Source organism: Periplaneta americana, chromosome 15 (assembly GCF_040183065.1).
Source record: "Periplaneta americana isolate PAMFEO1 chromosome 15, P.americana_PAMFEO1_priV1, whole genome shotgun sequence".
Taxonomy (NCBI): Eukaryota; Metazoa; Arthropoda; class Insecta; order Blattodea; family Blattidae; genus Periplaneta; species Periplaneta americana.
The window spans coordinates 70,486,212-70,500,709 of NC_091131.1; the positions used below are offsets into that span (position 1 = coordinate 70,486,212).

The 14,498-nt window shown below is 35.1% G+C and overlaps 1 protein-coding gene across 2 annotated transcripts in view; it reads left to right on the plus strand.

Annotated features, from left to right (window-relative positions):
* nmo (serine/threonine-protein kinase nemo) overlaps positions 1-14,498 on the plus strand; it is a 329,069-nt gene that overhangs the window by 188,379 nt on the left and 126,192 nt on the right. For both annotated transcript variants that reach the window (XR_011336158.1, XM_069847645.1), the window contains exon 2: positions 10,784-10,913. Coding sequence is in view for 1 of the 2 variants with exons in the window: in XM_069847645.1 (XP_069703746.1) it covers positions 10,784-10,913 (130 nt within the window). In the remaining variant the exon portion in view is untranslated. The remainder of the gene's footprint in view (positions 1-10,783; positions 10,914-14,498) is intronic.

Consider the following 14,498-nt stretch of genomic DNA (forward strand, 5'->3'; position numbering starts at 1 on the left):
AAATTAATAATTTTATTTAAGATGTTTATTAAATTATATCCAATGTCAAAAAGAAAACATTCAGCTGAAGACCTAGTTCAGTTGCAACCCTAGGAAGATCAGAACAAATCCGTAGTGCTGTCTGCTGGTTACGGCCCTGGTTGGCTGTCTAGCGCTGTTTATGCCAGCGAAATGAGTCCAGGGTCCAGCGCCGAAAGTTACCCAGAATTTGCTCTTAATGGGGGGAAAAACATCAACCAGATAACTTATCCCAACCAGTATTTGAACCCGGGACCGCTCGTTTCGCCGTCAAACATTGTGTTACTCCGCAGTGGTGGACCACACTCATATTGAATTCTGTCAGGGACACACAGTATTGATCGTAAATGGATAGTGGAACAAACCCATGCGCATTTAGGAGACTGATATAGGCTCGTTGTGTGCAGGGACAGAGTCCTTTGACGTGCCATATTTCTACGATACTGGACCTATTCAATTTTGAAGGAAATAATTGCGGATTTTATCGCCCTCGGACAGAGTTGAACCCGCGAACTTTGGATCTCATAGCCAATATATTGACCGTCAGAGTACAGAGTACCTTAGACCAGTGTTTCTCAAACTGTGGTCCTCGTGGTCTGTCCTTGTAGTCTTTTAAAAAAGACAGAAGAAAAAATAAAATTCAAACGAATTGCGTATCCACTATAGCTTAAAATCTCAGAGTTTGGAAATGACACATGGCAATCGAATTTCACTTTTTCTCCCAGTACTGCATTTTATGAAATTTATTACCCTACCCGTCTATCAACTTCCCACTCTACTCTCAGCAACAAAAGGGGGATTTAAAGCACTATACACGTGGTGTTTCTCGACATCTTTTCCCTGCACAGCTAGCGCCGCGCCTGTAACCCAGCCAGGGACCACCCGAATTCATAACAGAGGACCAAAGTACCGAACCTTAATTCAGTTTTAAAATATAAATATAGGCCTTTTGGCATTAAAATATCCTACGAAAATGATAAATTTGCTTTCGAAGGGAACAAGAGTAAGGTGGTCCGCGGAACTGTTCTGACTTTAAAAAGTGGTCCTCCTTCAAAAAAAGTTTAAGAAACTCTGCCTTAGACGATTGCGAAGAACATATTTAATTTTAATTTCATTTAATATAGCCATTTAGCAATACTACTGCAATAGATTAAGTCAAATAGAAGAGTACACAATAAAAATACGTAAAAACAAATAGGCCTACAGTATACTACAAAACAAAATCACTTTGCAATATGCTACGATAGAGATAAAAATATTTAAATGAAATCATTATCCAAGTACTCTTGCGCACTGTAAAGAATTATTTATCAAAAGTATTTTAACAGCAAGGTTTAAACTCTTCAGATTATTAAGACAGCAGGATTAATACTGGCGTTAACTTTATACATTTACGTTTCAATAGTCATTTTGCAAACATTCATCCCAGTCTATTTCAAGAATGTAAATCTATACATACATATAGGCCTAACTGACTATAAAGAAACCAATATTTCATTTACTTCAAACAGAAAAGGCTTATTTGCACACAGAATTTCTCGTAAAAAATTTTGCTATCTTTCGAAAGATGACCTTGTTCCTCATTGATTTATATTTTAAATAATAACTGTAAACCGGAAGAATATGAAGAAATTTTGCATAAATATTAAAGTTATTTCGTAAAAATATGAAAATATGAAATATTTCAGCACAAATATCTTCGTTCCTAAACCATTTGGAGCAAGTTTATATCATTATTTACAAAATAAAAATTTAGATGTTAATAGTTTAGTCTATATTTAATATGCTATCAAAGAAAATACTACAAATATGCATCATTAAACAGTCTTCGAGCATCATAAAATCCTTACCTGAGAACAAGAATTAGGGAACTAAATTTTTTTACATTGAAGAGAGAAAAAAAAGTTCTTGCATTGGCTGGATCCAACATTGGTTACAATACGACACAAGCAACTTTTCTATATTTTCTGGTTAAAGATTAGACCTTGTGTGAGCTGTGAGTGAATACTGTTTTGTACGATGAAAAACCCATAAATTTACAAAAAGAGTTGAAATTAAGTAGACAGCAACATTGATTGTTGAAGCCCGCTTAAAACATTAATTTTACAGGTATAGAAGTAGACATGACAACACTCAAAATACTTTTACTGGATTCGAAACAGTAAGCTAAGGTGGAATAAGAACTACTTATTTTGTTTTGGCTTCTCAAATTCATTGACGCTACTAGTTCAATGACTAAAGGGAAATTACACGATTTCACTTATTCTTGGGTATCCCAGAATGTTGAAGTGAGTGTCGCGGGTTTTCATCTCGTCTCTTTATAATATCTGGAAGGCCCTGTTCAGTGATAGTTACAGATATATTAACAGGAATGGGAGGAAGGAATTTTGCACAATGTGAAAAAATGTGAAGATTTTAATTAAATTTGCAAATTTTACCAAAATACTATGAAATATAATTTTTTGGCATTAAAAAGTCTGATTAGTAGTAATATGCAACTAATCAGCGATGTTTGCAATGGAAGGGGAAAGAAACTGACCACTCTACCCCATTATCTCCTGGCCTAGTTGTCTCATAAATAGTACCATGTCGATATCACTTGTGAGGTTCAAACCAGTCTCCGGATAGTTGACTAAACAACAATTGCATTCTGCAAACCGTGAAAAACTTTTTGTTCCCATACCGCTAGCAGGAATGGTTTAAAATATGAAATACGAAATTACACTAAGTGCATCAGCATTTTCAGATTGCATCTCGTACAAAAATGCGTCGAAAAACGGTATGTAGCGAAGAGAAAGTGTCTTACTTGAGTGTGTGTATATTTTATCTTTTAATGCACTTTTTTCTAATCTTTTTGAGCATATTTGCATGATTGTTACTGCATAATTATTAGAATCCGCAGCTTAACTCTTAAATTCGCAAAATATCGTATAGGATACAACAGGTTAATAGGCTATATCCTGTAATTTTAATACAGCAATAGAAAAAAAATGGTAGGAAAATTAATTTAACACTACTATAATATTGTATTGAACCCACGCTTTCAGAAGTCGAAATTGCGATAGAAAATCTGAAAAAGTACAAGTCTCCAGGTATCGATCAAATTCCAGCAGAATTAATACAAGAGGGTGGAAGTGAATTATATAGCGAAATTTATAAACTTGTACTTGCTATTTGGGAAAAGGAAATTGTACCAGAACAATGGAAGGAGTCCATAATTGTACCTATTTTTAAGAAGGGGGACAAAACCAACTGTGGTAACTTTCGAGGAATATCACTTTTGTTGACGTACAAAATTTTGTCCAATATTCTTTTGAGAAGATTAACTCCGTACGTAGATAAAATTATTGGGGATCATCAGTGTGGTTTTAGGCGTAATAGCTCGACTATTGATCAGATTTTTTGTATTGGACAGATAATGGAGAAAAAATAGGAGTATAAGGGTACAGTACATCAGTTATTCATAGATTTCAAAAAGGCATATGATTCGGTTAAGAGGGAAGTATTATATGATATTCTTATTGAATTTGATATTCCCAAGAAACTAGTTCGATTAATTAAAATGTGTCTTAGTGAAACATACAGCAGAGTCAGTATAGGTCAGTTTCTATCTGATGCTTTTCCAATTCACTGCGGGCTAAAGCAGGGAGATGCACTATCACCGTTACTTTTTAACTTCGCTTTAGAATATGCCAGTAGGAAAGTTTAGAATAACAGAGAGGGTTTGGAATTGAACGGGTTACATCAGCTGCTTGTCTATGCGGATGACGTAAATATGTTAGGAGAAAATCCACAAACGATTAGGAAAAATACGGAAATTTTACTTGAAGCAAGTAAAGCGATCGGTTTGGAAGTAAATCCCGAAAATACAAAGTATATAATTATGTCTCGTGACCAGAATATTGTACGAAATGGAAATATAAAAATTGGAGATTTATCCTTCGAAGAGGTGGAAAAATACAAATATCTTGGAGCAACAGTAACAAATATAAATGGCACTCAGGAGGAAATTAAATGCAGAATATATAGGCTATGGGAAATGCGTGTTATTATTCGGTTGAGAAGCTTTTGTCATCTAGTCTTCTGTCAAAAAATTTGAAAGTTAGAATTTATAAAACAGTTATATTACCGGTTGTTCTTTATGGTTGTGAAACTTGGACTCTCACTCTGAGAGAGGAATATAGGTTAAGGGTGTTTGATAATAAGGTGCTTAGGAAAATATTTGGGGCTAAGAGGGATGAAGTTACAGAAGAATGGAGAAAGTTACACAACGCAGAACTGCACGCATTGTATTCTTCACCTCACATAATTAGGAACATTAAATCCAGACGTTTGAGATGGGCAGGGCATGTAGCACGTATGGGCGAATCCAGAAATGCATATAGAGTGTTAGTTGGGAGACCGGCGGGAAAAAGACCTTTGGGGAGGCCGAGACGTAGATGGGAGGATAATATTAAAATGGATGTGAGGGAGGTGGGATATGATGATAGAGACTGGATTAATCTTGCACAGGATAGGGACAGATGGCGGGCTTATGTGAGGACGGCAATGAACCTTCTGGTTCCTGAAAAGCCATTTGTAAGTAAATAATATTGTACAACACATAAAATATGGACATTGCGATAGTTGTTTTCTTTACAGTCCGACACGGTTTAATAAACTAATGTGAGAAATTAAGTTTTGCCAATTTAAGAGTTAACAGTGGGTCGACAGCAGTTCAAACAGTAGCCTACCGACATTCACGACCGAAACGTAACCTTAAACTTTCAGCTACATACGGATTTGAAAATATGCTGTTACGCAATAATTTTAGTTTTTAGTGAAAGTTTGTAGCAGGATGTCGAAGTCTTTTACAGTAATCCCTGCCTCACTGTCAAGAGTTTTTCAGTGTGACAATAAGCGATCATGATCATGAAATCCTCTTATAGGCCTATTCAGTGTCAGCCGACAACATAGGACCGATGTCTGTGGTGGAGTTCGAAGCTAAGACCGCATTCCAGCGCACTAAAAAATACGACATTGTTTATGTGTTAAACTGTTAATGTACAGAAATATGCCGTTCGCGTGGGAAGTGCGTTTCACTGTGGCAGCTCTTTGACTAGGATTTACGTGTCGTGTCAACGCTCTGAGGTCCGGCCTCCCCCTCGCGCGCAGGAAGTTCGTCATTGCGTCGGCATGGCGAGTGACGTTAACCATGCAGCATGTTGTTGCACTGTACTATGTGGAAACGGTATCTCCATTCTCTTTGTGATCAGTTTTTAACATTAAACTATGTTGTTGGTATGCATCGGGGAAGTGTACGCCTGTAATGACATGAACTACCTTCTTTAATAGACATACTTGTGATCCCCTTTGGATTAAGAAGAACATTTAAAAATGGCAACTTTGAAAATCCGCATAAAATTATTGATATCATTATTATTATTATTATTATTATTATTATTATTATTATTATTATTATTATTATTATTAGGAGTATAAGGGTACAGTGCATCAGTTATTCATAGATTTCAAAAAGGCATATGACTCGGTTAAGAGAGAAGTTTTATATGATATTCTTATTGAATTTGGTATTTCCAAGAAACTAGTTCGGTTAATTAAAATGGTCTCAGTGAAACGTACAGCAGAGTTCGTATAACTTAGGTCAGTTTCTGTTAGATGCGTTTCCAATTCACTGTGGGCTAAAAGAAGGAGATGCACTATCACCTAGGAGAAAATCCACAAATGATTAGGGAAATTACGGGAATTTTACTTGAAGCAAGTAAATGATAGGTTTGGAAGTAAATTCCGAAAAGACAAAATATATGATTATGTCTCGTGACGAGAAGATTGTACGAAATGGAAATATAAAGGTTGGAAATTTATCCTTTGAAGAGGTGTAAAAATTCAAATACCTGGGAGCAACAGTAACAAATATAAATGATACTCGGGAGGAAATTAAACACAGAATAAATATGGGAAATGCCTGTTAATATTCGGTTGAGAAGCTTTTGTCATCTAGTCTGCTGTCAAAAAATCTGAAAGTTAGAATTTATAAAACAGTACCGGTTGTTCTTTATGGTTGTGAAACTTGGACTCTCACTCTGAGAGAGGAATATAGGTTAAGGGTGTTTGATAATAAGGTGCTTAGGAAAATATTTGGGGCTAAGAGGGATAAAGTTACAGGAGAATGGAGAAAGTTACACAACGCAGAACTGCACGCATTGTATTTTTCACCTGACATAATTAGGAACATTAAATCCAGACGTTTGAGATGGGCAGGGCATGTAGCACATATGGGCGAATCCAGAAATGCATATAGAGTGTTAGTTGGGAAGCCGGAGGGAAAAATACCTTTGGGGAGACCAAGACGTAGATGGGAAGATAATATTAAAATGGATTTGAGGAAGGTGGGATATGATGGTAGAGACTGGATTAATCTTGCTCAGGATAGGGACCAATGGCGGGCTTATGTGAGGGCGGCAATGAACCTCCGGGTTCCTTAAAAACCAGTAAGTAAATATTAATTGTATATTGTTCCTGTATGTAATTTTTATATTTGTTATTGTTCTTATACTGGTTGAGTGGAAGAGGAGGCTTTATGACAATAACTGTGGGAGTAGAAATAAATCTATTAAAGTAATAAAAAAAAATATATATATTATATATACAGGGTGAGTCATAAGTATGTTTGGAAAACGCTTGCTCTTGGATAAGAAATAAGAGCAATTCCTTATATGAAAATTTGACAGAAAATGCTTATTTATTGGGGAAATGGTCATACTTGTTTTGTTTTTGTTTTTTTTTTTTCACAAGTACATGTTTGTAAACTTCTCAACATTTACAAAAGATGCTCAATGTGTCCCCTTCCATTGTTTACACATGCCTGAGCACGACGTACACAAGACTGGCGAGTTCGCTCAAACACCATGTTGTCAAATAGTGACTATCCCCAAGAATAATTTTAATAGACGACGTGTTTACGTCAAGTTTCTCGCAACAACGGTTTCACTTCAGTTATTATTTTTTTTTTCCTAAAACCAAGTTTTTTGTGAAGCAAAGCAAAACACTTTACCTTATCTTATCTGGTTAATACAAACACCGGAACAGCATCAGATTCCTTCCTGGGTCGAAATGCAAACAATGGCTAGGCCTACATGATGAATTGGCAAGGTCCTGGATTAAGGCGATCTGTCCAGGTGCGAGCAACCACAGGAATGTGGCATGATACTAGCAAGTTCAAAACTAGGCCTACGGTATAAATGTGTTTTATATGAAGTGTGTTACGTAATATTACATTATGGAGTTGGCTCTAATAACTATGATATAATATTATTATGGTGCAATAATAACCGAGAATAATATTACAAATCTATCTTGCTTTTAAAATCCTGAGACGTACACAAAAGTTACATCTTTGCCTATATTTTATATAACCTATATATTATGCCACAGCTTGTGAATGTACAGTTGTCGTTTAATTGGATGGGAAAGTGTTTTCTGTGCATATTTATCTACTTCTGTAAGGAAACATATTATACTTGTAATGATTTTGTACTTTTTAAAGCTCAGATTTCCTTACAGAAGAGAACTCTGAATTATTTTAGTATATAGGCTACTTAATAATTGCGAGCATTTTCAGCCAAATATTCTTTTGGTTTCTGTGTTATGTGGGTACCGGTAATGCACCATTACGTAGAAAGAACATTCTCAATAGGTCCATATAAAATATTGTTTATAGTAGATATTGATATTTCACCAAATAAAGTCTTATATTGACTTTCTTTACTTCAACACAGATAATACGATAAATTCATCGACATGATGTCCATTTTTTAATTTTTAATATAGGCATAATTGCACTTGCTAATACGATAAATTAATTGAAATAATGTTCATTTTTTATTTTTAATTATAGGCATAATTGCATTTGCTTATGAATTTCGATATTGTTTTTGTACTATCCTGTAAGGCAATAATAATAATAATAATAATAATAATAATAATAATAATAATAATAATGATGATGATGATAGTAAATGGAAAAATTATTGAATTACAATCATTTTCTGTCCTCTGTTTGAGGTTCTGGCTGATATGTACACCTATTATCAGGCACTACGTCTCACTTGATGATATGTGTCAGAAGAAGAACAATTGTTTGTGTGCATCTGAAGTCTTATTAGTGTAATATGTAGCTAGTGGGCAATGTATGCAATGTATCCCCTGGACTAGTTGCCTCATAAGTGGTGCCTTCTTGGAATCACTTGTGGGGTTCAGACTTGTCTTCGGACAGTTGATTAAACGAAAACAAACAATAATTTACCGTTTTGCTGATGGTATGTCTGTTATATCTGTAACAGGATCTTTAAGAGAATAATGATTATCTAAATGTTTATTTTGTATTGAATTTCCTAGTTCTTATTTGGATGTCGTGAACATAAACCATCATACGATCGATAGTTTTTAAGCAGAAAAGCTGCATTAACTGCCGAAGTTTTTTTTTACGTAGGCCTATTTAATGACGCTATATCAGTAGGTTAGCATGATAGCAAGATATATTTGATGAGATGAGGCCGATAATTTGCCGTGGGATTACCTTGCATCCGGCTTACAGTTGAGGAAAACCTCGGAAAAAACCCAACCAGATAATCAGGCCGAGCGAGAATCGAACTCACATCCGAGTGCAGCTCCGAATTAGCAGACAAACGGGCCTCTTGCCTGACTACGAGTGGTTGTGCTTGCGTGTGTTTAAAGTTAAGCTTTAGCAATATGTTTTACGTCAGTATTTTTTTTTGCTCATAATTGCAATAGCAGTATTTGAGAATAGCGTAAATTAATGTAGATCTGTGTAGAAATTAGCAGGTGTTTCAGTAACAACACTTCCAACACAAGTAGGCTACAAGACCTGTGTGTTTCTTTTAAGTTTGTTATTTAACGATGCTTTATCAACAACTAAGTTAGAGTTATTCAGCGTACATGGAATTGTGATAGTGGCGAGATGAGGGCAAGAATTCGTCAGATCACCTGACATTCGCCTTACAGTTGGAAAAATCTCGGAAAAAATCCCACCAGTTAATCAGCTCAATCGGGAATCGAATTCATGCCCGAGCGTAATTCCGAGTCAGCTGGCAAACGCACCTGCCGTCTGAGTTAACATCCCGTGGCCGCACCTGTGTTGAGTTTCTTGAATTAAAATAAAGGGAAACACGACCTTGAATTGGGTTCTCTTAACGAAGCTATTGCAGTATTATGTGAAAATCATGCGGCAATCGAAATACGTATTATAAATATTCATTTTGTGCACTATTATGAATTGTTAGTTATTCGAAATCGTGCATTTTAAGGGGTTAGGTACAGCTTACAGCATTACATTTTTTGGAAATATTAAACATTTTTTCCTCCATTACTGTCTCTTGTACAGTAATGAAAATTTGTATGTGTAAAACACTGTTCTTCTGCTATAAGTAAAAAATATGTCCACGATTAAAAAAAATCATGCATATATATATATATATATATATATATATATATATATTTTTTTTTCAAAATTCAAAATGGTGGTAGTTCACTGTCCAGTGATGAAACGTTTCCCTCATAACTCATAAACCTTTTAAATTTTTCATGTTCTCTCTTTTTTATTTTATTGCTGAAACTCATGTTTACAATATCGACTACATTCTTTAATAAATAACATTTTTAAATTTTAGGTTAGAATGAAATATTGATATTTGACCATTTTTAAATGAATTTATTTTTTTTTATCAGGCAATCTATCAAGGGTAAAGAAGTGATCTTGCATCGTACTGTAGATATGACATGCATAAATGCACACAAAAAATTTCATCACAGAATATTGGATAGTTTATGAGTTATGTGGGAAGCGCTTCATCACTGTACAGTGAACTGAATTTTGAAAACAAAAATGTAAATAATTTTTTTAATCGTAAAAATATATATATTTTTTTCATTTAGCAAAAGGACAGTGTTTTACACATACTAATTTTCATTATTGTACAAAATACAGTAATAGAGGGAAAAAATGTTAGATATTTCTAAAATTTTACTTCTGTAAGCTATACGTAACCCCTTAATAACGGATAAGTTACTGTACTTGTATACTACGGTATATTTAATGACGTCTGAAGATGGTAGGGGCTACACATTAATAGCCTACTGGCCACTTCATTGTAGTGTAGTTATATTAAATCTATGACGTAAAAATTGTGCCTTTTCTTTTGTGTATTTGTTCGAATATCTTAGTTAGATCACTGTAAAAGCTGGTATAGCCTATATAGGATAGGCGAAGGTGACATAATAGTTCGTGAATATGTAATTTATGTACTATGAAACCGATTCTACTGGCTGAAATGGGTTGAACACAGCTATCATGTCTAGAACAGATATTTCAAGCATATGCAAATGGGGACATAAGAGCGAGGAAGTAGGCTAATCAGCGAAACCAAAGAGCAAGAAAAGAACGAAAAGTGGGAAACCCAACAAGTGCTTTCTGCATTGGAACGGAAGAACAGGTTCCTTTAAGCTGATGCATGCTTCTTCTTCGTCTTCATTTTCAGACTAGTATCGCTGGCATTAATTTTCCTTAAAAAAATTCAACACACTTGGCATTATCTTGCATAATATTTTATTCTGAAAGAGGATGATCAAATGTAAAGTCGGCGAGGCAGGGCTCGAAAGCATCCTCTGCTGGCTATTAACAATTAAACAAAGAGTATTTATAATTAATTATGCAGGTTTTAATCTTGTGTTTGGTTTTTCTCTGCAGGGCGGTGACAGACCCACGTGATGGACGCAGGGTCGCGCTCAAGAAGTTGCCCAACGTCTTCCAGTCGCTGGTGTCTTCCAAACGCGTGTTCCGTGAGCTGAAGATGCTGTGCTTCTTCAAGCATGAAAATGTGAGTTCGAGTATTTGCACTTTTGTTGATATTTCTAAAATAATAAAGTTTTATAAATTTTGGTGTTACATTGGATTAAAAATTGGACAAATTTTGTTCATATTCGCTTTTACTAGTTACCTTCGTTGAACAAATGCACATGGAATTTAAGACATTTACAGTATACGTAGGGGTGTGATTTTTTGGTATTAACGATATACGCGAAACATGTAAAAAAAAAACTCAATTTTATGCATGGAAAATGCAAATCCCTTAATGGAAATCCAAAATTAAGTGAAACATATCCTCGAATTTTCACGAAATCGATATAAATTCACGAAATTACTTCTTAATTACGATATTAAAAAAAAGTTTTATGGAGAATTCGCAAAAAAAAAAAAAAGACTTCCAAATAAAAAGTACAAATTTTCTTCATTATGAAATGTACATGAACATTCCTACATATTTTATCGTTCAGCAATACATACGTTTGGTATCTGGCAACGATGTACGCTGTTTCAGGGACTACTTCCAGGAAGCAGCGCAAGCAGACAACGGTCATTTCTCTTTCCCGCAACAACTGTCTTCATGTCACCAAAGAGGCAGTGCTGTCACCCCTCACAGTCGAATGACATTGAATTATGAATTTAATTAATGATGTAAATAATTTTCTGTTAATTTCAAAGTAATTGTTTCAGTAATAATTAAAGAAAAAATGTTACTGTTTTTTTAACATAAAATCCCTATTTATACGTTAACGGTTTTACTAATAAAAACTCTATATACAGACGTTTAACTGGCTTATACTTATACAATGAGTAGCTCTTTTATAAGTCGTGTGTAAATTCCTTAATATCACTACATACGTCATGTATAATAGTATAACTATTACACAACTACGTCATTACTTCTTTACGAAAGGTAATAGAATATCTGAGATTCTCTATTGAATTCGGTAGAGCGCTCTAGTGTACCGTGTTAAGTATCGATAGTACAACTGGCTCTGATCGATTACCACATTATATTTTGGTCAAAGAGTACAAGCTATAGCAATATTACTCTAATTATTCTATGCTCTTTGGTTTCTTCTTCTGTGGTTACAAGGCAGCCATCATCATAAAATGACAGTCGATACGAACAGCTGTTAGAGGGGCGGCCATTTTTTTCTCTATATACAACGCTTCGTGTATATAACTGCAGCAAAGCAATTCCCATTGTATAGTTACAGGCTGTTTATACATCCATCGCTTATGCATGTTTTCTATCTCAGCTCTGCATAAGTCTCGTATAAAACTATATACGGTTTATTAGTAAAACCGTAAGAGTAATGGCATTTAATCTGGATTGTGACGTATTGTAATAGTACCATGTAGTAATTTTCTCTGGGTATTTCTTAAAAATATTATTGTTTTTAATACTGTGCAGCTTTTCCTCTGAGCACAGAGATGCGATCATTCTAGTGCCAAGGTCGTGAAAGGATGGCTGTCTACATCTATGCCTCCAGTGCGCCTTCATGAAGTCTAGAGGAATTACCTTTACCGTACTCATAATTATTCAGTTGTATTTATTTTTTGAATCCGTGACTCCCGACAAACTCACGATTAAGAACTACGCCACATAAAACGACCTTTAAGGATATCTTCTGCAATAATAAATTGTAACTTGTAACAGTCAATAAACTCGCACGTTTCACTTAGTGAAATGTTTGCAATCCATTGTGAATTCCTGTGTATTTATTTTACACACACCGAAAACAAAATACTGACGTATACGAGGCGATATTGATAAGTTATTAACCTAACAAGTAAAACGTTACTGTATCCTAAAACATATTTACATTTATTCAACGTATCGCATCGCCTTTTAACACTGTACACTTAGCACAACGTCCATAAAGAAACTCTAACCCTTGAAAAAATTGTTTGTATTGGTCTGCAAACCACTTTTCAGCACTGCTTGTTAGTGCCTCATTCCGTAACTTATTTGCTTTCAGCGATTTTTTTTTTTTTTTAAGTTTCTGAAATAGATAAAAGCCTAAGGCAACGGTGCATATTCAAGCCAGTAAGGGCTGAAGCGCGCGGCGGGCAGATTACTCTGCGTACGGGTTACCTTTCTTCCCCTATTAGAAGGCACCGAAAGAGAGGTAGCAGTGCAATGGTTGTCCAGTTTAAAATTACTTTTCAGAATGAAAAGTTACATTTGTTCAGATAAAATTTGCTATTCATTTAAAGGACAAAACTAAAAATTATTTCAATCATTTATTAGCATAATGTACTGCTCTCTTAAATTGACTGAGCATATTGGGATTTAAATCAATGGCTGTCTCAAAACACGCTATGAAATGTTTCATATAAACAATTTTGTCTTGAAAAGGAAGCAAAAACAAGCAAAATTGTATTAAGCAGTTTTGTTTGAAACATCTTAAAGAATAACTCCCTGCAATAAATGGCATTATTTACGTGTTCATCCTGTATATCAATAACCCATAGTATAATATGAAGAGAAAATATCTGGGTCAAGAGTTTAGCATAACAGGTGAATTCAAACAAGCATGGGTCGAAAGTGATTCCTTACGAAGTTACATTCTATCAAGTTGAATTTTTGCCCTGACCTTCAAGGTCACCAAATTTAAGACTGTTGGATTTTTGCTAATGGGGGATACAAAAACATCAGATCACATTTATGACATACACACTAGTGAAGAACGAAATGGGTTTGTTATTGATATTGCAGTAGTAACTAGAATCTTGCAAAATCGATTGAGAATAATACAATTCTTGATGATACTGAGCGCCTGGCACTGTAGGCAATATGCAAAGCTCTTCCGTCACGCGGACTGCCTTATTAATCGGTTTAACGAATGTTCGATTTGTTTCGCTCTTTTTGCTGGAGGATGGCTGCGGTTTAGGGATAAAAGGCAGATCATGTCATTCAGCCCTCCAGATATTACGATTACCTTATCTTCAAGAGCAACATGCTACATCCATCAGGAACCTGAAAGTACTTCTTGTTTGTTTGTGTGTTAAAAACGGCATTCTTTCTTAAAACTAACATTGTACCTTCTTAGAAATTATTTCTTAATGAAATAATAATACATATGCTTACAGTAGGCCTATTTAATAAGTTACACAGGTGATTTATGAGGAAAGGTACATGGTTTGGGGGGTGATAATATTGGTAATTCTGAACGAAAACGTTTATAAGAACATATGTCCTCTTCTTAACGGTTTCGGAGAAAACTAATGGAAACAATGAGGAACGGGAAAATTGCAGATAATAGTAAATTAAAACATTGTTACTTTATGTTCTGTTTAATTGTGTACTTTTCTTTACAGAACATGTTCAAAAAGTTCACCGTCAACTTCAAAGCAGTTTGTAGCTCTTGTAGACAGCTGCTGTGTTGCTTATCTGAGATGATTCGGACATTCCTTTACTTGAGCACAAGCATAGGCTATAAAGTGCGAGCGAGAAATTCCTCCCTTGTTTCCACTTTGCGCTTGTAGACGTCGCTCTTAAGCCAATCCCACACACACAGTAATCCAACGGAATAAGGTTGGGTGACCTCGGTGGCCAAGAAATGACTCCACCGCGACCGATCCAACGCCC